We start from the raw sequence: 27,091 nt of genomic DNA on the forward strand, positions 1-27,091 counted from the left end.
TTAGTCCCTCATCCGGGAGATCATCAAGTAATAGGCACTAGATGGGTTTTTCGTAACAAACTTGATGAAAACGGCGTTATTACTAGAAACAAAGCTAGATTAGTTGCCCAAGGTTATAATCAAGAGGAAGGTATTGATTATGAAGAGACATACGCTCCTGTAGCACGTCTCGAAGCTATTCGTCTCTTACTTGCTTATGCTTGTTCTAAAGACTTCAAACTATTCCAAATGGATGTTAAAAGCGCCTTTCTAAATGGCTATATAAATGAAGAAGTCTATGTTGCTCAGCCACCCGGCTTTGAGAATTACATGTACCCAACTCATGTCTATAAGCTGAAACGTGCTCTATACGGTCTTAAACAAGCCCCTCGGGCTTGGTACGAACGTTTGAGCAAGTTTCTCCTTAGTCAAGGGTACTCTAGGGGTAAAGTTGACACTACTCTCTTTATTAAAAGAAAAGATAAAGATATTCTCTTAGTCCAAATTTATGTAGATGACATTATATTTGGGTCAACTAATGCAAAACTTGTCAAAGATTTTTCTAAGCTTATGCAGAGTGAATTTGAGATGAGTCTCATGGGTGAGCTAAATTTCTTCCTTGGCCTACAAATCAAGCAACTCAGTCATGGAACGTTTGTGAATCAAACTAAATACTGTATGGAGCTGCTCAAAAGATTTGGAATGAGTGAAGCAAAAGAAATTGACACACCTATGGCAACAAATACTAATCTAGACAAAGATGAGAAAGGTAAAGAGGTTGACGTAAAATTATACCGAGGTATGATAGGTTCACTATTGTATCTTACTGCCTCAAGACCAGACATCATGTTTAGTGTGTGTATGTGTGCAAGATATCAATCTTGTCCAAAAGAATCTCACTTGAAAGCCGTCAAAAGAATTCTGCGATACTTACGTGGAACTACTACATATGGCCTATGGTATCCAAAGGGAAATGAGTGTCATTTGGTAGGATTCTCTGATTCAGATTTTGCTGGCTGCAAATCCGATAGAAAAAGCACCAGTGGAACGTGTCATCTATTCTCAAATTCATTGATAAGTTGGCATAGCAAGAAACAAGTATCGGTTGCATTATCTACTGCTGAGGCAGAATATGTAGCTGCTGGAAGCTGCTGTGCACAAATATTATGGCTCAAGCAACAACTTCTTGACTTTGGTATTAAGCTTGATCGCATACCTATCATGTGCGATAACACAAGTGCCATAAACTTGAGTAAAAATCCTGTCTTACACTCACGTACCAAGCATATTGAAATAAGACATCACTTTCTACGAGATCATGTAGAAAAAGGAGACGTTACATTTGAACATGTAGAAAGCAAGAAGCAACTAGCTGACATATTCACCAAACCTCTAGCAACGGAGCAATACTTCAACATTCGTAGGGAATTAGGGATACTCGATATCTCTAATTTGGGCTAATTACGTTTGTTCTCTTTTAATATTATTTCTTTACTTTATATATATATATGTTCTCTCTTGCTAACATTTTTCTTAGCGTAAAGGTAGTTCATCATCTAGCCAGGCGTCATTCCACATTGATTAAAGGCTGCCATTAAAGTTGAGAAAGCGGTAACGTTATTGTTGTTCACTTCCAAAAATATTATTGATACTATAATATGCTATCAATTAACATGCTTATAGTGACTTCATACATATATCGCTCTTGCTCATTTGACTCTCATGCTATAACTGACTATCTTTTTATGAATGCTAGCATTTTATCTATGGTTCTCTCGTTACTCTTCTATTTTCGTTGTATCTCTTTTTGATGTTGACAAAGGGGGAGATAGATGCTGAGTGTACGGGGGAGCTGTGTTGAGAGATTGACTTGTTGAGAGATAGATGCTGGATGTACGGGGGAGCTTTGTTGAGTCTTTATCACTTACCATCAAAGCTTCGACTAATGGTTTGCCATCATCAAAAAGGGGGAGCATGTGAATACAAGATTACACTCAAAGATGTTTTTGATTTATGGAAAACTCAAATGAGCATTCAAACAACAAGGCGGAAGCAGAAAACTCAAAGAAAAGCAAGCATTGATCACTCATGACAAGTACAGGTTGATCTATTATACTTTAGGTCGACTCAACACAAGCAGATCAAGAAGAATGCAGAAAACCAGCAGTTAGGTCGACCTACTATCAACCCAGGTCGACCTAAAATGGAGAAAAATCCACATACTTCTGCTAGGTCGACTCACACATCATCCAGGTCGACCTAAATTGATGAAATTTACATACCAGTCTGCTAGGTCGACCTACACAACGACTAGGTCGACCTAATCTGTGAAAATGTCCCCAGAATGCATTTTGAGAGGATTCTGGTCGACCTACTCCTTAAACAGGTCGACCTAACTGGGAGCAAAATTCTGCAAGCACTGCTAGGTCGACCTAAGCTCTACAAGAGGTCGACCTAACTGATCAAGAATGCCAAAAATTCTGTTTTTCTCGTCTCCAACTGCTAAGCTATCTTATATATTATCAAAGGTTCATTATTCAACAGAACACCAACGACTGAAAGATACACAAACGCTTCTCATCTTCGTTCTTCATCATCTCCAACACAATTACACATAATCATTCTTGCGTTGCGGGTTAGTGATGAGTTCGATAACGTCCATGGAACGGAATTGAAGATTCCTAGTGGGTGAAGGTTTGTGGGGTTTGTTGGTGAATAAAATCTGCGGGTTTTGTCCTCCACGACGGGTGGTTCTTGGGGGTTTTTATCAAGAGGCGTTCATTGAGGATTCGGCTGAGTGTAACGATTGAGGAACGGGGAGTTCAAGGAATCAAGACACTGCAGAAGGAAATCAAAGTGAAGCTCTTGGATAACCTTGATCTTGCTCAAGATTAAGGGGGAAGAAGATTCAAAGGATCGACATAATTGGTTTATCGTTTATCGCTTTGTTATCTTCTTTGTATATACTACTTTCAACATTAATGAAAGATTACCCAATTTCAATTTGGAATTGGGGGCAGACGTAGTCGTAGCGAGGACGATCGACGAACTGCCTAAACAAATATCGTGTTCTTGTCGCTTTTACCTTTTCATTTACATTCTGTTCATATTTGGTTATAATAGCAAATTGATCAACGATTCGAGTGTTAAGATTGTGAATTAAGTACTTACATAAACATCACAATCCACCACACATTGAATTACCTTCAATTTGATCATTATCACCAAGTGTTTGTATATTTGTTTCTATCACTCTTACTGCATTGCAAACATTGTCCATCATACAAAAAGTTAATCTGATTTTCAATAAGAGAAACGCTTTGATTCTGCAACATATACTCTTATCATTCAACTCAAGTCTTTGACTGGTTTTTAAACACATATATAATCGTTTCGATAGTGGTTCGGAATAGACGCGAGTCGATTCAGAATCACTTCCGCTGAAAAGTCGTTTAAATCCGTAAAACTGTGAACGATCTATTCACCCCCCCTCTAGATCCTAAGGCCAGCGTCTAACACCTGTTTCGAAGCTAGTTGTGTCGCCCGCTAAGTCGAGCCGATGCGTTTTAGATCTCCTTACCCTGTCTAAGTCGTACCTGGTTTCCTGTCATTTTCTTGAAAAAATGAAATCGGTAAGACTTTGAAACAACTTTGAAAATAAAAAAAAAAAAATAGTTCAGTGGAAATTTCGGAAGTGCATTTCCGAAACTGGTCATGGAGGTGTTTTTGAAAATACACTTCCAAAAACACATGTGACTCCATTTTTGCAGAAAACTCCATTCCTGCCCTAAATGCTTCAAAATCAAATTTTTCCTATCTAAACATACTCAGTGACATATAATAACTTAAACCTACTATATTATACTAATTTCTAACACCCCTAATATGAATTTCAATCCTAGAGTTAAAGTTGTGAGAACTTACAGATTTAAAGTGATGTTGATGGTGCTTTTGAAGTAGTCTTTGAAGGTTGGAGAGCAACTTGTTGTTGTTTTAAAGTAGCCTTTGATTTGTGTAAGCGCAAATGGTTGGTGATTTTGAAGTTGTGGTGTTTCAGGGTAAACTGAAAAATGGGGGGAGGGGGGAGGCTGTTTTGTTTAAACAGCAGAACACGTGCTTTTTCGGAAATGCATATCTGAACTGTTGTTTTCGGAGATGTATCTCCGAAAATAGTTTTTTTTATTTAAAAAAAAATGATTTCGAAGATGCATCTCCGAAATCACTTTTTTTTTACTTCAAAGATGCACTTCCAAAATATATAGCCGTTTTTGAAATTTCGCTGTGATTCCTAAAAAAGTTGAGGTAGATAACAAAATTGTAAAAAAAAAAAAAAACTAAGTAAAGCACCCAGAAAATAACAGAAATAGATTATATCCTGTGTTTCCCTTCCACCATCTCTCTCATGTTTCATCTAGTGGCTAAGAATTGATAAAAATTAAAAAGATGAAAAGATATTATTTTGTAAAGTGAGAAAGTTGATAAATGAGTGGCTAAGATGAAGGCTGAATGGAAATAGGAGAAAAATCACTGCAGAGGATCCAAATTCATAAATAATTAAACAAAGAAACTTTATAATTGATTACTGACACAACTTCACCCAAAAACAAACTAAACTAGAGCATAAAAAGTTTTTTCCCTAGGCTCTGCTAGGGTTTCGTGTTTTCTTCTCTTTTGAGGAGCGGTGGTTTAGGTCCTTTAGATTTATTTTCTGATCCTTTACTGGCACTAGGTCCTATTTTTTTCGGCGTCAACCATACACTATGGCTAGCCCGAATTTGGAGAATCTGTCGTTACATGAGGAGGAAGGAGAGGAAGGATTTTGCTTTGAGGTGGCGGAGGAAGACGAGGTTCTGGCGGAACTCCGCTAGTGCTTGGTGGGACGATTTCTCACCGATCGACCCATACATGTTAGATCTATGAAGGCTAGAGTGGCGGATATGTGGAGGCCGGTGAAGGGGGTGACAATTAAGGAGGCATCGAGTGAGGGTATATTCCTGTTTCAATTCTCTCACAGTCTTGACATGGAAGCAGCTTTAAAAGGGGGTCCATGGACCTTCGATAGTCAACTTCTGATCTTGGAGAAAGTGAGGATAGGAGTCCAGATTGAGAATATCCCGTTATTCCACGTCGAGTTTTGGGTTCAGGTTCATAATTTACCAACTGGCCTTATGATGGAGAAGGTGGGGAAGACGCTGGCGAATTTTATAGGAGATTTTGTGGAGTATGATAAAAATAACAACTCGAGTTTTTGGCGGCAATACATGCGACTGAGAGTAAGAATAGATGTTCGGAAACCGCTGAAACAAAATACTAGAGTGAAAAACAAAGGAGGAGAGTGGTGCATCGTGAACTTCAAATATGAGAAACTGTCATTATTTTGCTTCGTGTGTGGGATCCTGGGGCATTCGGAACAACGATGCGAAGTGAGGTTTGCTATGGGGAAAGATGATGGAAGGAGGGGGTGGTCCAATGAGATTAGAGCAGAAACCAGGAGGGCTGGTGGCGGTGGAGGAGTGTCGAAATGGCTGAAGGATGAAAAATCTCGTGGGGATGCAGAAACAGTGACCGAAAAAATGGAGAGTGAACAGTTGGAATCCCAGGCGCGTGAAATTCACATTCCGGCCAATGAAGGTGGGGTGCATGAAGCAGCGTTGGTCATTAAGGCACAAAATCAAAGGAATCATGAGACATTAATGGGGCATCATGGAGAAATCATTGCAAATCATGGAGAATTTAATGCTAATAACCCACCTGTCCTTTACGGAAATGGAAAGAGCATAGTCCCAAATATTCAAAATTTTCAAAACCAAGACAATAACAGCCAAGTTAATACCTACCACTTTAATTCCATGCATAATAACCATATCCCTACTTTATTCCCTAATGCTAATTGTAGTATGATGGGGCCCACAGGAAAACCACTCACTATAACCGATAGCCCCATGCAACATCAACTGGTGCTGCATGAAAAACAAACCGAAACCATGCAAACAACCCTCAACTATTTTATACAATTTACATCCCAACCCACCCAGTCCATACATACCCACACGATACAACCAGTAATCTCACAACCTCTTTTAACCCCAAAACCTCTACAAACTAAACACAAAAACCCAACCACCAAACAACACCTAAACACAAAACAGACCATCATAAAACAGAAAAAAACCGTTAGTAAACCCAAGTTTAGCATCCCTTTGAACCAAACAATGCAACAAGCAAGACAGCAGCCAGTTTGCCTCGCACAGTCAGAATTGCAGGGACAGTATAGTAAGGATGATCAGGTGGAGAAGAAGCGAAGAAGAGAGTCGGAGGTCGAAGTCGAGAGTAGGAAGGAGGAAGAGAATGAAGCTATCCAGTCTTTTTTAACGGCAAGTCCTGGCAGCCAGGACTGCCAGGACTCATGAAAATCCTTAGTTGGAATTGTCGGGGTTTGAGCAGTCCGAGTGCAATTCCGAATCTCAAGAAGTTGGCTCAACAGCAAAGACCAGATATAATCTTCTTAGCAGAAACACTCTCTAATTCTCGTAAGCTGGAAAATACCGGGTCTTACTGAAGTTCGATGCTTGTTTGTCGGTGGACGTTGAAGGAAGAAGTGGCGGGATTGCGGTCTTATGGAAAAACACATGGAGTTGTAGTGTGCTGAATTACTCCAGAAATTATGTGAACATTATGGTTACAGATGAGGAGAAAGGAGTGTGGAGACTGACGTGTTATTATGGTTTTCCGGAAAGAAGTAGACGAAGACTTGCGTGGGATATGTTACGGGAGATTCGTGACATGTCGAATGTACCGTGGTGTGTCATTGGAGATTTTAACGATCTTCTATCTCAACAAGATAAAAAAGGCAGAAATCCGCATCCGAACTGGTTGTGCACGGGATTCCGCCAAGCCGTGAGTGATTGTGATCTGTCGGATATTACGCTCGAAGGATACCAATTCACATGGGTGAAGAGTCGGGGGACGAATCATATGATAGAAGAGAGACTTGATCGTGCTCTTGCTAACTCTGAATGGAGGTCGACATTCCCTAATGCTAGACTTACAAATCTTATTGCGTCGCACTCCGATCATAGTCCCATTTTGTTATCTTGCGACCCGGGCCAACAAAACAGTAGGAGATATCAATTTCGGTTCGAGAACTGCTGGTTGAGGGAAGATGGTATAAAGGATGTGGTTTCTTATGGCTGGAACCGGGAGGAACAGGCTGAAGTGATGCAGAAAATTGATTCATGTGCTAAGCATCTAGATAAATGGAGTAAAACCGTAAGGAGGAATAGAAAGGGTGAGATGGAAAGATACAAGACTGAAATGGAATTATACAGGGGCGGCCAAGATTCTGTGTCGTCGGATCGGTACTTCGAAGCCCTCCAGGAGTTTAATAAGGCCTTGATTACTGAAGACATTTATTGGAGGCAAAGAGCTAAGATGCACTGGTTGCGCGACGGCGACATGAACACGAAATTTTTTCACTTGTCGGCAACTATAAGGAAGAGTTTTAAGAGAATCCTTAGTTTATCTAGAGAAGATGGTAGTATAGTAAAAGATCAACAAGGAGTCAGTGATACTGCAAGGCAATATTTTGAGGAGCTTTTTACGGGTAGCAATGATAGTGATTATGAACCGGTTCTCCGACTAATCCAGCAGCGAGTATCGGCGGAACATAACACCAAACTGATTTCTCCTCTTACTAAGGCTGAACTGTATGAAGCTTTACTTAGTATGCACCCGGATAAATCCCCCAGACCCGACGGTTTTAGTCCTGGATTTTATCAGCATTTTTGGGAGCTGTGTGGTGATGATATCTTTGCGGCAGCATCGGTGTGGCTGGAAAGAGGCTATTTTCCTGAAAATCTAAATGATACGCACATCTGTTTGATCCCAAAGTGTATGCAGCCTAACAGAATGCAAGATTTTTGACCTATATCGCTATGCAATGTTATCTACAGAGTGATATCTAAAGCACTGGCAAATAGACTAAAGCCTCTTTTAGACAAGTATGTGTCGGAGGAACAATCAGCATTTGTCGAAGGTCGCTCTATTTTATATAATGCTATGATTGCAACGGAAATTATTCATACTCTCAAGAGAGAGACTAAAGGAAGGAGAGCCCATATGGCACTTAAGATCGATATCAGCAAAGCATATGATAGGGTGGACTGGGGTTTTCTTAAATCTATGTTACGGAAGATGGGTTTTGATGAAAGATGGATTCATTGGATAATGATGTGTGTTACGTCGGCTCACTATTCTGTATTGGTTAATTCGGACAATGTAGGACCTATTATGTCGGGAAGAGGACTTAGGCAAGGCGACCCACTGTCGCCTTACCTTTTTATTCTTATATCTGAAGGACTGTCGGCCCTCATCAAGGGGTCTGTTGCAAACGGAAATATCCACGGAGTACAAATATGCAGAGGGGCACCCAGTGTGTCGCATCTGCTTTTTGCTGACGACTGTTTTCTTTTTTGCAAGGCCAACGTGGAGGAAGTAACGCGTCTCATGGAGATTCTAGATGTGTATGCCAAAGCATCTGGTCAAGTGATTAATTTAAATAAATCTGAGGCGTACTTTAGCTGTAATTTGAGTCAACCAGCTCAAGAAGATCTAGCAAAGATAATGGGAGTTCGGCATTGTTGCACCCCAATTTTTGACCTCTGAGATCCCATCATTTTCTAAGTGTTATGATCATTATTGTTATACCCCAAAATTCGCCCTCGTTCTTTTTTCAAAAAAAGAAGTCAACAGACTTCTGTCTAAAAATTTGGATTTTTATACAATCTTGGATTTTTATTTCATAAATATCCTGATTTTATGAATACTCAATTTTTAGAATTTTTTTTATACAGTATTTTGGTTCGCTGTTAAATTTATCCTTTCATAAACGCCAAATACTGTTTATCACTTCATACACTGTTTATTTGAGATTTATTTTCAGATAAATAATGCTGACGCAGTTCGTGCAGAATTAAAATTTGCAGGCGCGGAGTCCGGGTTTCAGATTATACTGGTAACAATTAAATTATTATTGGTTTTATTTCCCACTAATTTTTATTTTTATACTATATTATTTTTTTCAAAATCTCTTTCTTTCTTTTCAAATCTTTTTTTTTCAAAATCAAATCCTAGCTTTATTCTATACCCTTTTTCTTTTCAAAACCTACCATACTTTTTTTTTCAAATCCTACTACTATTCAAACGGTACACTCCACTCCCAACGTCTCTATCTCTCTCTTTTCACTCTATAAATACTCCTCATTTTTTCCATAAATTCTCACATCAAATTTCACTCATCTCCCAAATTTCTCAAACTTCTATCTCATAATTATTTTCTCTTCTTCCTCGGCAAAAATGGCAAAGTGGATGGATACACTTTTTCTTATAGTCATCACTATTTTTACGGTGATCATGTTCTTCTTCTGTCTGCATAGTCCTGAAAAATGCGGACCTGCGATGGTTACACTTCCGATCATCTATTTTCTGTTGTTCATAGCATGGATTATTAATCGTCATTTTTAAAGTTTGTTGTATTTGTCGCTTTCAAATAGTGTACCGTTTATTTTATTTGTCGTACTGTTCATTATATTATGTAATATTTGTACTGTTAGTATTAAATGTTGTACTATCTGTCGTACGGTAGTTTAATTATCAAGATAATATTATGTGTGTTAAATATTTATTTTTCTGTGCATTAAATATTTTTTTTCAAGGTTATTATCGGTATTTTCGTTCGCGTACAGTATATTTTATTTATTTATTATGTTTGTGTTTTTCTAACAGCTCAGGTAAATAAATTTTTCACCATTAACACAACAAAAACAAAAAAAAGAAAAAATTAACTTTGACTGTTGAATTTTCACTTTAACTGTTACGTTAATACCCGGACAGCTAGTTACCAGTCAAACCCGCTATCAGCGTAATTCTCCGTGTTTGTACCATCAGTCAAATCAATTTTTCGCACTTCAAATTTCCAAGATTTTGTTCTAGAAGTCTTCTGATAATCACGTGGTCAACAGAGACTCAACACTGCACAAAAATCAGGTACGCCTAACTGTCTCCTACACAAACAGTCCCTAACTAGGTTTTTTTATTTTTTTCAGGAGAACGAGTTTTTGAGACCTCAAATGGATTTCATGGATCTACATACGTCTCAAAGTACCACCAGACAAATTTTCAAACTTCGATTCGCTCGGACGCACAGTCAACAGCTCAAACAGTCAACAGACGACCAGTTTGACCAAAAAGTCAACAGACAGTCAAAAATGCAATTTTTGGTCAACATCCATATTTTGTCAAAAGATTCATCATGTGATCAATGGTTGATCATAATTCATCAAGAAAAGTTCAGAAATCGACGAAACTCAAAATTGCAAAATTAGAGTTTTTTACCTAAAAGTCAACTGAACTTTGACCGACCATAACTCTCTCATAATTTATCAGAAAAATTCCAACCAAAGCTCATTCTCAAGGAAATTCAATTCTCTACAACTTTGATGTTGGGACCAAGGTCAAGAAATGCTTCCGCCTAAGAGATATAAGCCAAAACATTACAGGTCATTTTCAAAGTCAACAAAAAGCAGTTTTTTGTCAAAGCCCATATCATCAAGATAACTTCTCCAAATGCAAAAACGCTTCCAAAGTGGCTTGTAGAGGACATCTTGGGCTTTCCAAAAAGTTAAAGAACACTTTCATAGGATCAAAATTGAGGGAGATATGCCTTGATGAAGTTGACCTTTTTTGGAAAAATGCATGAAACAAGTAATGACCAAAATTTGATTTTTTTTCAAAAAGGCCAATTCTTTTGTGATTCAATCTTGATTCTCATATGTTTAAAGGGCATCCACGACCCATCCATGATTCATGACATTTTTATTTCATTTTAATTAAATTTTATTCATTTAAAGTTTAATTAAAGTGAGATAATTCAAAGATATTATCAAAGATGCTTATGGTTGCCAATCAAGACCAATTCAAGATGCTTAAATATATTATTGCAAGATTGAAGAGAATAATACTTGAGTGTTTTAACCATGGTTAAGAAATACACTCATTGAAAATATTCCATTATCATATTTTTTCCACAAAATCAATCATGACAATTTCCACTTGCAAGGCTTCCAAGATCAAACTCTTTGCCTATAAATAGAACTTCATTTTCTTCATTCAAGGAGAGGAAAAATAGGAGGAGGAACAAGAGAAGAATAACAACACACTCCAAAAGCATAGCATAAGTTTTATATTTTTCAAAAGTTTCAAGAAACTTGTAAAAATCAAGGCTCATTCAAATAGCCACTTTCAATCAATTTCAATCACTCTATTCCACTCTTGGAACATCATAGAGTAAGTACAATGTAATTTTTAATATGTAGTAGTGTTAGGAGTTCATGAATTAAAAACTCCATATTTATGCATATTTTCAATTTCTCAAAAAAAAAATGTTTTAATTTTAGTTTTAAGTTGATAAAATGTTTATTTAATTTTTAACATAAAAATATTTTATTTCTTTTCATAATTAATTTATATTGCTTAATTAATTAGTAATTATGTAAATATTGCTTTTTAATTATTTTTAACCAATCAAAAAACTCCAAAAATATTTTCCTTTTAGATTTAGTTTTATATTTTTTTTATAATCTAATTTTAGACATATAAAATAATATTTTTCTTGTTAAGTTTAATTATTTGTATAATTATTTGTTTAATTAGCTTGTTAATTAACTTAAAATCAATTCCAAAAAATCACAAAAAAAAATGAATTAAGTTTAATTTGTTTTATATTTATTTTTGTATATTATTTGATATTATTTCTTATCTTTTTCCTTTGTCCCGAATCAGAATAAAAGATCAAATATGGCAGAGATTGTATGCATTTGATTTAAGACTTTTGGAAATTTATCGTGTAGTCGCTATGATTCTATCAAGCTTCTGATAAATTTTCATTAACTTTAAATCCGAGATCATCATTCACTCACCATCGATCTTCACTAACATCGTGAATATACTTGACTAGCTTCAAGATGATTCACGTGCTAACATACTAACAATTAACTTTAATTTCCGCATTTTATTATATTGTTCTTTATATTTCTTGCTTTATGCTTTATTTTATTATTTATTATTTATATTTCTGTTATTTTTTCTTTGTCCACTTGGACATATTATTTATATTTCTGTTATTTTTTCTTTGTCCATTTGGACATATTATTTATGTTTCTGTTATTTTTTCTTTGTCCACTTGGACATATTATTTATATTTCTGTTATTTTCTCTTTGTCCATTTGGACATATTATTTATGTTTCTGTTATTTTTTCTTTGTCCACTTGGACATATTATTTATATTTCTGTTATTTTTCCTTTGTCCATTTGGACATATTATTTATATTTCTGTTATTTTTCCTTTGTCCATTTGGACATATTATTTATGTTTCTGTTATTTTTTCTTTGTCCACTTGGACATATTATTTATGTTTCTGCTATTTTTTCTTTGTCCATTTGGACATATTATTTATGTTTCCGCTATTTTCTCTTTGTCCATTTGGACATATTATTTATGTTTCCGCTATTTTTTCTTTGTCCATTTGGACATATTATTTATGTTTCTGTTATTTTTTCTTTGTCCATTTGGACATATTATTTATGTTTATGCTATTTTTTCTTTGTCCATTTGGACATATTATTTATGTTTCTGTTATTTTCTCTTTGTCCATTTGGACGTATTATTTATGTTTATGCTATTTTTTCTTTGTCCAATTGGACATATTATTTATGTTTCTGCTATTTTCTATTTGTCTATTTTGCTAACGTACAGGAAAGATCTTATAAATTGAGAGTAAGTAACTCCTAATTGCTTGCTCAAACACTTCCATTTTCAAACAACGTATTTTCAAAACTTCTCATCTATTTTCAAAACTTTCATCTGGTATTTGAAGGGCATTATTCCCGGTGAAACTCTTCAGAGACCTATGTGACCTATTGTCCATCTTCACTTCTTCTATTTTCAAATCAACAAAGCATTTAAAAAAGTGAGCTAAGCAATTAAGAGCCCATGGATAACCATGGATACAAAGGGTGCTTAAAACCTTCCCTTTGTATAACCAACCCCCCGAACCCAAAATCTGTCAAAAGGTCTTTTTCTGTTCTTTTATGCCTTTCCTAATATAATTGGATAAAATAAAAGTCGGTGGCGACTCTTGCAAAAAAATATAAAATAATTTGACAAAAAAGAGAGCAAGGAGTCAGTTCGCCTCAAAAAACCGAGTTTACAGGCATGTCTTAGGAACAGGGAAGTACTTAGGATTGCCCTCTATAATTGGGAGTAGTAAAAAAGCTACTTTCGCTTACATCAAAGATCGTATTTGGAAAAGAATCAATTCTTGGAAAGGTCGGTCCTTGTCTAAAGCCGGGAAAGAAGTCATGATTAAATCGGTTCTCCAAGCAATTCCGACCTATGTGATGAGCATCTACATTATCCCAGACGCCGTGATTATTGATATTGAGAAGATGCTGAATGCTTTCTGGTGGTGTGGAGGTAATAATAATAAGGGTATCCGGTGGATGGCTTGGGAGAAGCTAGCTTGCCCTAAGAAAGAAGGGGGCCTTGGATTCAGAGATTTTAGAGCTTTCAACATGGCTATGGTTGCAAAACAAGGTTGGTTCCTCATGAATAACCCACAAGCTTTGGTCTCCAAAATCTTTAAAGCAAGGTACTTTCCTAATACATCCTTCTTTGATGCTAATATAGGTTATAATCCTAGCTTTGTTTGGAGGAGTATTTGGAAAGCTAGAGAGGTGCTAACTATTGGTTGTAGGTGGAGTATCGGTGATGGAAGCAGAATAAAAGTAATCAATGAACCTTGGATTCGGGGGAAAGCCGAAGGGTGTGTGAAGGGGCCGCAAACTCAAGGTATCTATAATATGGTAGTAAAAGATTTAATCTTACCTAATGTTAAACAGTGGAATATGCGGGTCATTCGGGACTTATTTGATTGTGTAGGAACGGAAGAGATCATTTATGTTCCCTTAATGGAGGATGTTACCGAAGATAGACTGATTTGGAAGGAAGAGAAAGATGGTCATTATAGTGTTCGGTCCGGATATAGAGTGTGGAGGAGTAGACAGAAATTCTATAATCCAGAAAATAATGAGGAGAATTGGAACGGCTTGTGGTCTATTCTTGCTCCTCCCCGAGTAGAGCATCTTATGTGGCGGGTTTGTAAAGGGTGTTTGCCATCCCGAGTTCGGCTTAAGCAACACCATGTCTCGTGTCCTATTACATGTCCGTTTTGTGAAGAATCAGAGGAGGATGATTGGCATATTTTCTTCGGATGTCCGGAAACTAATCCGGGTTGGAGGACAGCAGGTTTACACGACACTGTTACACATTATATTACTCATTTTAATGATATTAAATCTCTTATTTTGAAAGTGTGTAGTCAGGAGGATAGGAAGGTGGCTGGGCGTTTTGCGACCATGATTGATATGTTATGGCAGAATAGAAATAATTTTATTTGGAATAATGAGAAAGAGGAAGCATCAAGACTTGGTTGGATAGCTTCCCATAGGTGGCAGGAATGGTTGCTGGCACAACAGAATCAGGATAGAGAGGTTATTCCCCCAAACAGTCAACAGTGGACTCCCCCTCCTGTGGGATGGTTAAAGTGTAATGTTGATGCGGGTTTTAATCGCAATAAAGGAACTTATAATCGAGGTTGGTGTATCCGGGATAATATGGGTCACTTTGTTAAAGCGGGTGTTGCTTGGGACGTGGGTACTTTATCCGCTTTGGAAGCAGAGGCGTTGGCTTTGAAAGAAGCTATCCAAGGGACGGTAGATCTTCGTCTTGATCATGTAGTGTTTGCGAGTGATTCTCAACAGGTGGTGCAAGCCATCCAATCCAATGTTACCGGAAGCTCCGAGTTTAATTTTATTATTCAGTCTATTAAGCTATTGTTACTAGATTTTCCAAACTTTGAGGTAGAGTTTGTCAAACGTCAAGCGAATATGGTTGCCCATTGTCTAACAAAGGCGGCCAATTCTTGGTCTAGATGTAGTTATGTTAACGTTATACCTCCTTGTATTGAGACTATTTTATTGAATGAAAGAAGTTAGTTTTGCTTTGGTAAAAAAAAAAAACTACTGCTCCACCATCAACAAAATATATTGAAATTATGATTTACTTCTGAACATATTAAAATTATGAATATTCATCGATTAAGGATTAATTTGCTACTTTGAAAACATCAAGAACGAATATAGAAGCACTCTTAGGATTTGCAGCTAGGAAAATTTTAATGTAAAAAAATTATTATAAAAAGATAAATATTTAAAATAATATTTTTAAAAAATATAAATTATTTTTTAAAAAAAAAATATAAATTTTTTTAAAATATATATTTAATATTATAAAAATTACTTCTAAAAAAAATGAAAAAAATGGACTGAAAATGTATAATGGGAATAACTTTTGAAAATAACTTTTAAAGGAAAATAAAAGAAGTGTGGTTGGAGTGTTGGAGAGAAGAATGAGAAACACATCTTGTCCTCTTCAACTGATGAGCCATAAAAGTAGAGTTATATTTTAATAGTAAAAAAAATGTTAGTCAGGTCAATTAATTATGTTGTCTCTAAAATTATTAACTTATATCCTTTACAAAATAGATCCGACCGGTTAAGCATGTCTGTTTTGTCCGCACTAATGCTTTATTACAACATGTTACTCTAATCCAAAGTCGACACTAACGGGACGGATCTAATTTTTAGACCCAGACACTCAAATACGCCTGTTTCGCCTTGATTCGTTTTTATATATATATTATTGCAGAACAGGTTTAAAGAGATCAGAAATGCTCGTTTAAATGCTCGTTTGTCACTCCTACTCGTCTGTATTTACTATTCATAGAATCGATTATTTTAAAATTTCAAAATCAATTTAATGCAGAACCAAACACTCCCTTATAAAAAAAACATAGAAACGTGGTTCAAATGACAATGCATGGTGACACAAAAAAAAAAAAAACAGTCGATGAATCCAATTGAAACATCTAACGAACTCTGCAGCGATAACACAAATTAAGAAAACCAACCAACGTAAGAAAAACAACCCAAAACATAAATTGTTTTTCCGTAATAGAATTTCCACCTACCTACTTCCACCGCTATATTCAATTCACCATCAAAATGAGCAACTCATTTAAGACTTTCAACAAACAGTTTCCGCTTCTTCCATTTCATCACCATAAATTCCCTCATCATCACTTTTCTTACCCATTCTTCTCACCTTCATCTGTTAATTACTCTTGCACAACCATTTCTTGCTCTCAATCTCGTTCTTCATCACACCCCTGTGAGTTTTTCTCTCTCATTTCATGATTTCATCCTCACTATGATAATGTTGTTTTTTTTTTATGAGAAAAAGATTCGATTTTTCGACTTGGGTCTGTGATTTTTGTTCATTTGTTTTATTGGGGTTGTTAGTTTGTTTATCTTGTTGTTGTTGTTGTTGTTGTTGTTGTTGTATGGTTTAAGATGACATGCAGTTTGTAGTTTTTGGGATTTTTGTTGGTGGTGTTGTTGTTGTTGCAATTTCTCTTATTTTTGGGACTAGCCTAACAATGTCATGCAATTTCATGAACTGAATTGGGATTTATTTAGAGGATTGGTTAAGAATTCTCATTTTTAGGTTTTTCTAGATTATCCCAACACATTGAATTACCATGCAAACCTGAATTGTTTGTAACTATTCTTTGTTCATACAACTGTTAGGATATAGAAGCTAGTTAATTAGTTGGTTGGTTGAGGTTGTTAGAATGTGTGTATAATTGAGAGAACACGAAGGATAGAGAGCATCTTTGAATATTTGCGGTGTTTGGTGATTTCTTTCTGGAAGGGATATCTTGATGTTGAGCTGTTATCAGCTTATTGAGTTGCAGCAGAGCCATCTCAAGTTTTTTGGAGGTTCTTTGTAGGTTAGTCTTAGTTTAATCATGACAAAACAAATAGAGGCCCTATTTAGTCCTGATTTACCCTGACATATATTTTATGAGGCTCTATTTAGCTATAGTTTAACACGGACAAAGTTGAGGCCCTTTGCAGTAGCCCGCTTTACATGCTCTCAAAGACGACCCTGTAGTCCCTTGAGAAAAAAAAAAATTATTGTTCTGTCTTTATATGTAGACATTGTTACTTTGTATCTAATAATTCCGCTTGTAAGGTTATTTGATTGTTTCTTCCTTTTATATAGCATCTCAATCGACTACAATTATGGACATCTTCAAAGCAATTGCTAAACAAGAGGTTGCAGCTCATGGTAGTGTTGCTATCAGAGCTGATCAGAAGAGTTATAGTTACAATCAGCTCATTTCATCGGCACAAAAGATATCTAATCTCTTGTGTGAAAATGATGTCAAGGTAATGAAGCTGTGAATGCTATTCGTTAGCTTTTGATCAATATGATAGATGGAAGTTCCTACAGATTTAGATCCTATTTGAATTGATTTATTTGAGGTTATTTACTAACATAAGCATGTACGACATGCTCATAAATTGCTTTCAGCTTATTTCCTTAAACTCTTTGTACTAGCTTATAAGCGCTTGGGCTAAAAACAATCATGTTGTTTTCTAGGGAAATCTTGGAGGAGCTCGAATAGGAATTGTAGCCAAACCGTCTGCCGAATTTGTTGCCGGAATACTTGCAACTTGGTTTAGCGGAGGTGTTGCTGTTCCACTTGCACTCAGCTATCCAGAAGTAGAGCTCCTGTATGTGATGAATAATTCGGTATGCTTTGGAAACTCTTCCCTTTTTCTTACATGAAACATTCCTTTCTTTTGTTTGTTTAACATTTAGCTTGTAAACATTAAGAATTCAGGACTCCATTAATTTTTCATTGACATTATCTGGTTACCTTTTATCTTAAATTCACACATTCAAGCAAATTTGGGCCATTGAAAAATATCCAATGGTTGACAGGTAAAACAAATTGTGAGATCTGAACCTTCTAATTTTTTCAAGGGCTTGTAGTGAATCCATTTCCCTTTATTAAATGGGTCTGAGGATATAGATTGAACATCATGCACTTAAGGAATACAAAATTGGTTATTAGAATGACAAGAAATGAATTGAACTATTTATATATGCTGCATTACTTTTAAGCTTTAGTTTTGGATTGAATCTTAATAGCAGTTTGATTATAGGATGTGTCTGCAATACTGAGTACTGAAGATCATAGCGAGTTAATGCAACGCATTGCCAACAAAACATCTTCTCGGTTTTTTCATATCCCACCCGTTCCCAACAAGTCCTCCGAGCAGAGCAACAACGGACATTCAAAAAACGGAGAAAGTGATGCAGACAGAATTTTCCTGGAAAACATTGAAAGATCAAGTAAGAGTATCACATTCTCAGCTTTTAAAAATAGGATAAAGTAGAATAATGTGGTAGGAGTTTTCTGAAAGTTCTTTCTCATAATTTGTATTTCATATGCTTTGGTTTAGGTGAAGATCCAGCACTGATTTTGTACACTAGCGGGACAACCGGTAAACCCAAGGGAGTTGTTCATACACACAGAAGCATCCTTGCTCAGGTATGCTTTATGATTTATCTCTAGTTACATTTAGTCCTACCTCAAATAGACAATTTCATTACTATGATAAAATTTTCTTTTTGAAAAAACTAGATCTATTATTTTGCAAGTTACTTTGGTATAATAGCAATCAAATCATACAAATATTCTGTTTGTAATTTTATTTTAATGAACATTCATAACTGTTATTCTTTTTCATTAATTTTTGTTTATAATTTGTCTTAATTTTAGGTCCAAGCCTTGACAAAAGCATGGGAGTACACATCAGCTGATCGGTTTTTGCACTGTCTACCACTACATCATATCCATGAAACCTTTTTTTATACATTTTCTATACTTATGTAATTGGACAAAGCTTATTATCATATTTAGTATTTTTGCTGAAAATGTGATCTTGATATCTTTGTGATGTCAATCCTTAACATATATGAAGTACATGTCCATGGGCTTTTCAATAGTTTACTGGCCCCTCTCTACGTCGGCTCCACGGTAATTTACTTTACTCACTTCTTATAAAGCAAATACAATTAGACAAGAAAGTGTTAATTTTGGTACAAGTGGCCTCAAAATAGCATCCATTCTGAATATATTATTTTTTTTGTCACTAAGAATCTGACCATTATCTTGTTGAAGGTTGAGTTTCTTCCGAAATTTAGTGTCAGTGGAATTTGGAAGAGATGGCGTGAGTCATATCCAACTGAAGGATATGACGCTGATGATGCTATAACTGTATTCACAGGAGTAAGTATGATCATTATCAACATTGAGCAAATTTATGTTATGGTCCATTCTCACAACAACACCTTGGTTTGTGTATATATAAAAATCCACGTCATATGTGCATACTATTGAAAATCAATTGTAGTGGATATGATTGAAAAAAATGTCCTGGGTGACAGCATTTAACTTGTATAATTTCTTAAATGAAGGTACCAACTATGTACACTCGATTAATACAAGGTTATCATGCCATGGATCCAGAGCTGCAAGCCACTTCTGCATCTAGTGCAAGGAACTTGCGATTAATGGTAAGTGACTGTTACATGCATCAGACATTTTTATCCTTGGAAATAAGAAATTTATATCTTTTCTCGAATTTCAAAAGATGAAGGTTATTCTTTTTTTTTTTTTTAATTTGACTTAATCAATGTGTAATATAGGATCTGTTTTGATTTACATATTTCAGCTTATTTTCATAAGTTTTCCAGAATAGTTTACAAAAAAAGTTTTTAGCTTGTATGAAAATGATTTAACTTTGTTTTATCTTGGTTGTAGAAATAATTTATACATAATCACCTATTTGATAAATGCTTATGCTATAAGTGTTCAATCAAATTGTTTATCTAATAATGGTATGGTGATTTACCATGCATGGCTTCTGATATGAGTGACGACTACCATTCTCAATCTCAAAAATCTGATATATTACAATTCTATTATTCAGATGTGTGGGTCCTCAGCACTTCCCCAACCTGTAATGCAAGAATGGGAATCCATCACTGGACATCGCTTATTGGAGCGATATGGCATGACTGAGGTAAGTGAACTTCATGTTAAGTTCTTCAAGTTTTTAACAAATCAATTTAGCTTACGTTTGTTTCTACTAGCCGAGAACCATTTGTACAATTTTCATTAATTATGCAATGATTTTATTTAGATGAACCTTACACTATTGTATCAATGTTTCTAGTTTGTCATGGCACTATCAAATCCTTTGAAAGGTGAGCGTAAAGCAGGCACCGTTGGCAGACCATTACCTGGTGTGCAGGTTAGTTGAGCTAGCACTTTTACATATTTGTGTAATCTGTTTATGCAATAAAATACTTCGAACCAAGAGGCCGGAGTTGCTTCGAATGTTGTTGATGCTCAATATGAAAGATGATATCTTGGCTTTTCTGTATGAATGGCAGGTCAAGATTCTTGCAGATGAGGATCATGAGAGTGAGGAATCTGGGGTTGGTGACCTTTGCGTCAAAAGCTCTTCATTGTTTAAAGAATATTATAAACTTCCCGAGGTACTTTCGGGATGTTAATTTCTTGCATTTATTGATTCTGAATTCATCATTTAGTGATAGTTATTGCCTTTTCTTTTGATCTTTTTCAGTACTATAAACAATTCCTTATGATGTTATGATGCACCATTACACAATTACATTTCATATCTTGTTAGTTACTTGAAGAACAAAATTTGTTCTAAGGATAGAAAATACTATATTAATATCAGTTACTGAAAGTCCAAGATTCCAAAGATAGAAAATGGTAAAAGAAATGTAATATCTCCCTCTAAGAAATTTTGCATTTTTTCTATGTAGGTATCGAAGGAATCATTTACAGATGATGGATTCTTTAAGACCGGAGATGCGGTCACTACAGATAAAGATGGATATTTCATCATTTTAGGACGTAAGAAAATTTATATTTCTCATGCAACATTATGTAACGAAATTTGAATTCTTAGGACGTTATTGTTGAACTGGACCTTTCCATTTTTTCAAAACCAATTGTGTACATTCTATACTTTTGATCAGGTAAGAACGCGGATATAATCAAGAACGGTGGCTATAAGCTGTCTGCGTTAGAAATTGAATCAGTAATAGTTGAGGCAAGTGGCTATCATTTTCTCATCAGCTGTTAACAATACCATACATTAATGATATGATATTCACAATCAAAACCTTTTTGCAGCATCCAACTGTCTCGGAATGTTGTGTTTTGGGAGTACCGGACAAAGACTACGGAGAAATTGTTTGTGCAATTATTGTGCCAGCCGCAAAGAGCGAAGAAGAGTCAAAGCCTGCTCTAAGCCTAGCAGAGTTATCCACTTGGGCCAAAACTAAACTTGCACCTTACAAGGTATTGTTGCTTACGCTCTTTATACGCCACATTCTCGCACATGCATAGATTGTGGAGATAAATCTTTTGCTTTCTTATTCTTATAAATCGTATATCAGCTGTCTTGAAAATTGAAATATGCTTGTGATACTGAATTAGGTCCGTTGGGCTCTGTTCTTGTGAAAACATTTATGCACATGATTTAGGTGATTACTTTTTCGTCAAACAGTGGCTAGCTATAGTGATGTTACAATGCTATTTGTAAAATAGCAGCTATAGCAGCACACTTAATCATTGTTTCTATAGCGACGCTATGACATTGCAGTGAATCCTAATTCGGACAAGCTGCTATTTTTTGTGATCCACGATTGACAACACCTATTTCTTCTAATATTTTGTTTATATCTTCAGATACCAACTCGACTTATCGTGTGGGAGTCACTTCCTCGCAATGCAATGGGGAAGGTAAACTACTTTCGCTTCTATACTTCCCAATCAGTTTCCTTTTCATTTCGTCGCAAAGTTAATTCTTCTCTGATTAAAATTTCAGGTAAATAAAAAAGAGCTGAAGAAGCTGGTGACTTCAGAATAAGCATTATTTACTGGCCAAAGTCAGTTTTTTGAGACCAGCTTTAAGATGGTGAAAATCACAATTAATATTGTAGTAATTATTTAGATAAAAGAGAAGCCTTATTCTGGCTTTTCTCAAGTTCAATTAAGTTTAACTTTACCTTAGGAAGGGAAAAATATTTATAGTAAGTGTGGCCTTTTTAAATTCATGAGGATGATTCAATGTAATTTTATCTATCTATACATATATATTATTAAATATATTATTAAATCTATAGAGTATTGCTGTCAACTATTGACATTTTTAAAGTTGAGTTACTTGAACAAAAGCTTCAAACCGAGTTAAGTGATATCCTAAAAAAAAGAAGAGTTATTGTGATTTCAAAGATCTAGATCGAAATGGTTAGCGGATGGAGATCGTAACACGAGATATTACCACATGAAGGCTATTCATATAAGATCAGCATGATTAAAAATGATAAAGGAGTGTGGATAGAAGATAATGATCAAATCAAAGAGGTGGTCAATGACTTCTATAAAAAGCTGTTCCAACTAACCAATAAGTGGTGTAATTGGTGTAATACCAGCATCACATATCCTAGTGTTGAAATGGATGAGCTTCGGAGGCTAAGTGTCCAAGTGAAGTAGGAGGAAATAAAATATGCAGTGTTTGCAATGAATCCGTGGAAAGCTCCTGGGCCAGACAGATTCCCTGTAGGTTCAGATTTTTATCAAAAATTATGGAATACTGTTGGAACGTAAGTTTTCGATTTGGTGAGGAAAATTTGGAGTAGCCCTAGTGAAATTGCTAAAATAAACCAAACAAACATCTGTTTGATCCCAAAAGTCACGCAACCTCAAACAGTCTTCTAGTTTCGGCCAATCTTGCTGTACCAGTCTTCTAGTTTCGGCCAATCTTGCTGTACAATGCTATTTATAAAGTAGTGAGTAAAGTGGTGGTGAATAGATTGAAAGACTGTATCTCTAAGCTTGTTTCACTGTATCAAACTGGTTTCGTGCCGGGAAGGAACATACACGAGAACATAATTATTGCAAAAGAAGTCATGAAAGGAAAGAAAGGATACTTTGCTTTATCGAAAGCATATGTGATAATCAGTTGGTAATCAATATGACCTGCTGCTTTTTGGAGAAGCGCAGGAGAACCAAATGATTTGCGTTATGGAAATATTGCAGCAGTTTTGTGTAATGCCAGGTCAAAAAGTGAGCAAAGAAAAAACTAGTGCCTTGTTTTCCAAAAATGTAACTGGTAACATGAAGGTGAAACTAGTGCAGTGTTCCAGCTTTCGGGAAACTAATCAATTTGGAAATTATTTGGGAGTGTCTCTCAGTGAAAGATTATCTTAGAAGATCTTACTATCAATACATTATGTAACAACTTTCATCAAAGTTGGCCAAGTAGCAATCTAATCATTCTTTCTTTAGAAGGTCGAGTAACACTGGCAAAAAGCGTTTTGGCCTCTAGGGAATTATAATGCTTTCAGGGCTGAATTATGGAGGATATATGAAGGTTTAAAGTTGGTCAAGAGGTTAGGGTTGAGAAAGGTGGAGATTAATGTAGACTATAAGGTCATAGTCAAAATTTCAGAGAATCGTAATGCAATAACTGTCGGTGGTTATGCGTTGATGAAGCGGTTTCACCATTTAATTGATGATCTAGATAAGGTGAGAGTAGTTCACACTCATAGGGAATCTAGCAGATGTGCAGATGCGCTAGCTAACCGAGAGATAACAAGTGTAGTTGATATCACCTTCATAGATGATGTTCCGGTATCTTTAAAGAAATTCCCCAGGACGATGTTAAAGAGAATTTCCTTCCCTAGATTAGTTTTGCTGTAGTTCTTTTTTTGGTTTGTGCTTTTTCCCTCTCTAACAAAAAAAAATTCAGTTACTTGGAAATTTTGCAATGCATGCTTCCTTAGTTTAAATCAAAACAGAATAATCATTCAAAGCACAAAATTTGCATCATTAACCTATAGTACTTATTTGGTGGATCAAATTTCATGAGTGAAAAAGAATACATAGATAATCAATAATACAAATTATTTAAGCTCTGATAATTGATAAACTGTAATAGTCTTGAATGTTCCATTTCAAATCCAGCTTTGAAAAGTTATAGCCAATATCATTACACTCAGCATATAAAGTTTCTTTGTGCAGTTCAGCATTTCACCTGACCCTATCATATACAAAACATATGTCATTCAATCATAAGCACATAGATTAAATAACATTAGCATACTTTTCATGATTCACATTTTATGAACAAATTAAAAATTCAAAACATGTACCAGTTCCTGAGGAGCCAGGTCCGGAATCTGGAGTTGCTGGCGGCGGTGATGCAGCTTTTTCGGGCGTGTTGAACCCGAGATCTAGACCATTACAATCTCCTCCTAAACTACCTATTCAAAAGCGCGTCATTAGGAATCAAATTCGGTATTCTGAGTTTACAACACACACGTCGCAGGTGATTAAGAATAAGCAGCTTACATTTTTTCAAGCAAATCATCTTGGGATCATTAAGAACATTGGCTGAACCTTCATTGCATTGACACTTAAAATCTGTGCCATCTCTTACACATTTTCCATCTCCACACAAATTTACCAAACAAGCTGTGTAGCATAAAACACTGAAAATTAGCTTTAAGTATTTGGACGTCAGTGTCAGAGTTTGAACTCTGACTCTCACAGTTATGTGTGAGTTTTTAGTGATTATGACCGCTTCATCTACTGATAAAAGAAAATCGTGATGGTGATAAGCTTACGGTCTGATGGATTTGGAAGTTGAGGTGGCGGAATTGGCAGATTTCCGTTACCACATTGGAAATCAATAGTACCTGCATCTCTCATTCATAATTCTTTCAGAAAAAAAAAATACAGATTATCTAAAAATCACTTATTTTAATTCATGGTGAAAAATACAAAATTATATATTAAAAATTAAACTAAAAAGCATGGTGAAAAACAATCACTTACAATTAGGAACAACACAAGTGGGAAATTCAAAGGAACCTAGTTGGATTTTCTTCCAACCAGAATCACAATCACATGAAAAATTTGGAAACACACTTTGTTGACATGTTCCTTTTCCACAATATACTATTTTGCATATGTCAAGAAGATCATCAAATCCATCTGCACAAATTAATACACAACATCATCAATACATATACATTATTCATGAATTAGTTTTAAAAAATAAAAAATACTAGAACAATTTAAGAAAAATTAATTGACCAACAAAAATTGAAAATATATTTTAAAAAATCAAAATTTTAACTTTTTTATCAATAATTTAATATTTTTTCTTTAAATATACATTTTTATAAACGAATGTTCTTCGAAATCGAACGCAATGAATGACTAGTCCAATCAAATCAGATGGAATTTTAATGAGCTACAAATTTCTCAAAAAGTTTATCGTTATGGTTCTCAAGTTATATATGAATTAGATTATTTGACTGATTAAAAAGACTTGATTATTGTTATCTACACAATCTTAAATCATCTAAAAATTAAATATATATGTTTTTTAAAATTTCAAAATTTCAACTTTTTATTAATAATTTAACTTCTTTTCTTCGTAGATTTCTTTAATAAATCGAATATCTTTCCGATTCAACAATATAAATTAATTCAATCAAACAAGATTGAGTTTTAACAAGCAGAAAAACTTCATTAACAACAAATTTGATTCTTCTCATCTACACGATCTTGAGTTACATAAAAATTGAAAATATATTTTAGAAAAAAAATTAATTGTGTTGAAAATATCTTATAAAAAAAATTGAAAATATCCCAAGTTACATAAAAATTAATTCATAAAAAAAAAATTAAACATACCAAGCTTTTTGCTGGTCCTTATTTGTGTTGAAGTAGCTGAGAAAGTGAAGAGATAGAAGAGATAAAAGGATGCAAGATTAAAACTTCTCCATTTGAACATTCCCATTGTAACTTATGAATAATTGCTTAAAATGATGAAATAATTATAAGCTCATAATCCACATATATATAGCCTACATTAATTTGAGACTCTTGAGTTTACCAATTCAATTTAATTTATTAAATTAAAATAGTATATAAGAAGTGATGAATCCTATGTAATGTTAAGAGCTGAGAGGGATGGGATTAATGTCTTATACTAATTACAAGACTAATTTTGTACTTAAGTGAGAAGGTACGTGATTAATTATGCATAATCACAACCAAATAATTTGGCTCCACACAAGAATATTTTTCTATATTTTCATTATTTGTTATGATTTGTTATGATAAAGTAAGTATCTTCAAAAATTATGGTAGAAAATTGACAATAAAAATTATAGAAACGTGTAAAAAAATAATGCAATTCCAAATAAATTTTACAGGCTAAAAAGATATAATTAATGTAATTATTATTCTTAAATTCTTCATGAAAACTAGATTACTCACATTTGAATGTGAGTAAATTGTAATCAAAGCATATTTAAAATGTAAACGGTTTAATTTTGTCTAATAATTATATTCCTTCCATTTTCTTTTATAAGAAAATTTTGACTTTTAAGATTCATTGAATATATGATGTATTTAGACTATTAATAGTTTAGATGCATCAATTATTCAAGGAATCTAAAAAGTTAAAATTTGCTTATAAAAGAAAACGGAGGGAGTACTTTGACTGTATTGACAATAATTTAAACGTTTTTCCATATCCATTTTTTGTTAGGTTGAAATTTTAATCTCCACTTTATAATAAATTATAGAGTGAAGGTCCATTTTAGTCGCTCACAAAAACTGTAAAGGTCAGATTAGTCCCTGCGAATAAAAAAGTTTATATTAAATCCCTTACAAAATTTAACCGAGCCATATTAGTCCCTCTACTAATATGTTTTTCAAACCATTTTTTCTCTTACTTTTGAGCCGTGACTGGAGTGCCAATGAAGTCCCATTTTAGTCCCTCTCAAAAAAGAGAGTCCAAATTAGTCCCTAATAAAAAAAGTCTCTATTTAATCCCTTACAAAATTTAACTGGACCATGTCCGTCCCTCTTTTAATATTTTGTTCAAACGATTTTTTCCTTTTTTAAACCTTGACAGGACTTGACAAGATAGACCTGCTTTCAGAAATTACTT

General features: G+C 34.8%; 2 protein-coding genes across 2 annotated transcripts; one reads left to right on the plus strand and one right to left on the minus strand.

Annotated features, from left to right (window-relative positions):
* Window positions 1–15,989: 15,989 nt before the first annotated feature.
* LOC131601200 (probable CoA ligase CCL8) lies at window positions 15,990–22,234 on the plus strand. The gene is made up of 17 exons (XM_058872970.1): window positions 15,990–16,325; window positions 17,223–17,389; window positions 17,604–17,756; window positions 18,173–18,362; window positions 18,473–18,561; window positions 18,793–18,861; window positions 18,997–19,050; window positions 19,195–19,302; window positions 19,491–19,589; window positions 20,006–20,098; window positions 20,252–20,329; window positions 20,472–20,576; window positions 20,874–20,964; window positions 21,090–21,163; window positions 21,247–21,414; window positions 21,805–21,858; window positions 21,944–22,234. Exons 1-17 carry the CDS (start codon window positions 16,160–16,162, stop codon window positions 21,983–21,985), a joined length of 1,800 nt encoding a protein of 599 aa, XP_058728953.1. The 5' UTR covers window positions 15,990–16,159; the 3' UTR covers window positions 21,986–22,234.
* Window positions 22,235–23,940: 1,706 nt separating this feature from the next.
* On the minus strand, window positions 23,941–25,956 carry LOC131601201 (uncharacterized). Its single transcript, XM_058872971.1, has 6 exons — window positions 25,825–25,956; window positions 24,958–25,116; window positions 24,747–24,818; window positions 24,472–24,594; window positions 24,273–24,383; window positions 23,941–24,160 (listed from the first exon to the last, which is right to left on the minus strand). The coding sequence occupies exons 1-6, from the start codon at window positions 25,928–25,930 to the stop codon at window positions 24,075–24,077; spliced, it is 657 nt and encodes a 218-aa protein (XP_058728954.1). The 5' UTR covers window positions 25,931–25,956; the 3' UTR covers window positions 23,941–24,074.
* Between the last annotated feature and the right edge of the window lie 1,135 nt (window positions 25,957–27,091).

The sequence above is a fragment of the Vicia villosa genome, linkage group LG5, assembly GCF_029867415.1.
Source record: "Vicia villosa cultivar HV-30 ecotype Madison, WI linkage group LG5, Vvil1.0, whole genome shotgun sequence".
Classification (NCBI taxonomy): domain Eukaryota; kingdom Viridiplantae; phylum Streptophyta; class Magnoliopsida; order Fabales; family Fabaceae; genus Vicia; species Vicia villosa.

Bases quoted from the DNA above. Each gene is read 5' to 3' on its own strand.
- LOC131601200 (XM_058872970.1), top strand. From the start codon at position 16,160: ATGAGCAACTCATTTAAGACTTTCAACAAACAGTTTCCGCTTCTTCCA. The intron at 18,862-18,996 runs CATATCCATGAA...ATATATGAAGTA, and splicing joins TGCACTGTCTACCACTACAT to CATGTCCATGGGCTTTTCAA. The intron at 20,965-21,089 runs GTAAGAAAATTT...ACTTTTGATCAG, and splicing joins ATATTTCATCATTTTAGGAC to GTAAGAACGCGGATATAATC.
- LOC131601201 (XM_058872971.1), bottom strand. From the start codon at position 25,930: ATGGGAATGTTCAAATGGAGAAGTTTTAATCTTGCATCCTTTTATCTC. The intron at 24,819-24,957 runs GTAAGTGATTGT...TGAGAGATGCAG, and splicing joins CACTTGTGTTGTTCCTAATT to GTACTATTGATTTCCAATGT. The intron at 24,595-24,746 runs GTAAGCTTATCA...TATGCTACACAG, and splicing joins ACTTCCAAATCCATCAGACC to CTTGTTTGGTAAATTTGTGT.